Below are 2,227 nucleotides of genomic sequence, written 5' to 3' on the forward strand. Positions count from 1 at the left end.
TTTCTAGCCTGTCTTATGTGCTGAACAAGATGGCCGTGCAGTGCCGACTCAGCAGCTCACCCACGCCCGTCGCGGGAGGCGACATCGGCCGGGTGTCAAATGAATGTCAATTACACACTGCTCTGCTGATTGTCAGAGCATCGAGCGTCATTTCAGCATTTGCATACCGAATTTACTTTCAAGCCTTTCCACTGCAATGAATCATTTTGAATGCTTCTGATATGCAACAGGTAGGTATTGCCAGCAGGAAAGCTTCCAACCGGAATGGGTCTCTTTCGAAGGTGCGAAAATATCCCATTGGCCACGCTTTTCTGTTCTTTATCAACACGCGCTCGAGTGAGAGGTCGATTTGGCCCCGCAAGGTTTTTCCAGGATGATTTCCGAACGGCGCGGATTAGCCGCATCAGACTTTGCATAGCTGTAGGTGGTTGAATAGCGGAGATTGTGGTATGGAAAATAGACGTACCTTGTAAGGTAGCTGACCTATGACAGGTCAAAGTCAGGCCATGGCTGTCAGCGAAGGCTATCTCCAGGGATTCGTTCAATCTGATGCGAAAACGGAGTGTTGGACGAAGTCATGCATCTCTGAGATAGTTTGTTAGCCAATAATCCAGTTGAATTATTGATTATAACAAATTTCGCCGACCTAGGCCCAGATATAAGTCAGACCGAGATCAAAACTGAACTGCGCTGCTACTCGGGAGCTTAATTCATGGGGTGGTTTTGGTGTTCATTTCAAATTTATCGATGATGGGACCCGCCACGGACATGTTTCATGAGCTTTCTAACTGTTAAAGTAGGTAACTTAAGTAGGTAAACAAAGTAGGTAAGCAAATTAGGTAAAGTAGGTAACAAATTCCCCAGGTCAACGTCTTGTTTTTAGGAAACATACCACCTAGCGTCGTACTTGCGCCTATTTGTAGAGCAAAATAGAATCAATCTTGTATGATTTTTGGTCACTTGATCTTCCTAATGGTCAAAAAGGTCACTAACCTTTAATGAACATCATTGACCGTTGGCTTAAAACAGGCATCGAGAATCACAGCCATTGTGTGCGGATATCTGTGGGCCACTTAAGGCACCAATCTGCAGGCTGAATTTGTTGACTTTATTTGACTTTGGGCTCATAACCTAGAAATCCTATATTTTGACGCAAGTAAGTTCGCATACAGGGATAATCCACCCTACAAATTTGGTTTCTCTCGAGCTATCTTAGTTTTCAAGATCGTAGGAGTCAACTTGTCAACTACCCCATGCGAAGGGTATTCAACGGCCACTCGGACGCGTGTTCACGACTTCATAACTTCACGGAATCCGGCTGCCTTATGTACGCTGATCATGTCAAAACCTTGCACCAGGTTTCATCACACAGCTGTTGCGCTGCTACTGCAACAGGACCTTGTTCGTTGTCTGGCTGTGTCGCTCGGATGCTGATTCACTTTAAATCCCAGTGAGGGACTAAATATAAAACACTAACCCTTACCAGCGACCACTCAGAACAGGCACCAACAGCTCAACCGAGCCAGAAAAGGTACGTGAGCTCGAGGTGTAGCGTGACGAGTGATTAAAGACTCACCGTCATTCCTCACATATGCAGTCAGACGCGTTAATCTTGTACATGGTCTGTTATCATTTATCATTCACAGACTATGTGTCATTTACACATAGTCTGTCTATCTTAGCCCAAACCGGCCTACATTAAATCGAGAGCCCTCTCGCTGCAGGCCTCTTTCCACAATGTTCTACTTGCTTTAAAGTGCTACGGGATGATTTGAGCCCACATGACCGATTCGCACAGGGCTTGTGTCCATAGAGCGCAGCGTAAAAGTCTCGTCTAGCTTCCACATCTTACTTTATCCGGTCTAGCCCGTTCCTCACCGCATCATGATCTTTGGCGTCATTTTTAATTGACCTCTGTGGATTTAATGAAAGCAAGCAAGTCGTTTAAGTGAACACATTTCGAGCAAAATATACTAATTCTGCTCCCACGCTTCTTTGACATGTGCCGCTTTGAAGAAGCTAACACACAAGCTCTTTGCCGTGCACAATAGGCGTATGAAAATAGCACTTTCTGTGAGGTTGCCAGGCTACCAAAATCCAAATAAGCTTGTTGGCCCATGGTGCCACACGAGCAGGTTTCTTTGAAAACGATAATTACATTTTGACTCGTGGGCCTTAAAACGCATCGTTAACTTATTTCCTACGTTATGTTACTTTTACTTATCCC

General features: G+C 45.0%; 1 protein-coding gene across 1 annotated transcript in view; it reads right to left on the reverse strand.

Annotated features, from left to right (window-relative positions):
- LOC119099731 (barH-like 1 homeobox protein) overlaps positions 1-1,582 on the reverse strand; it is a 15,034-nt gene extending 13,452 nt beyond the window's left edge. Inside the window, exon 1 of the mRNA XM_037222794.1 lies at positions 1,577-1,582. Within this exon, the coding sequence (XP_037078689.1) occupies positions 1,577-1,582 (6 nt within the window). The remainder of the gene's footprint in view (positions 1-1,576) is intronic.
- Positions 1,583-2,227: the final 645 nt, after the last annotated feature.

The sequence above is a fragment of the Pollicipes pollicipes genome, unplaced genomic scaffold (genome assembly GCF_011947565.3).
Source record: "Pollicipes pollicipes isolate AB1234 unplaced genomic scaffold, Ppol_2.1 Scaffold_4881;HRSCAF=5763_pilon_pilon_pilon, whole genome shotgun sequence".
Taxonomy (NCBI): Eukaryota; Metazoa; Arthropoda; class Thecostraca; order Pollicipedomorpha; family Pollicipedidae; genus Pollicipes; species Pollicipes pollicipes.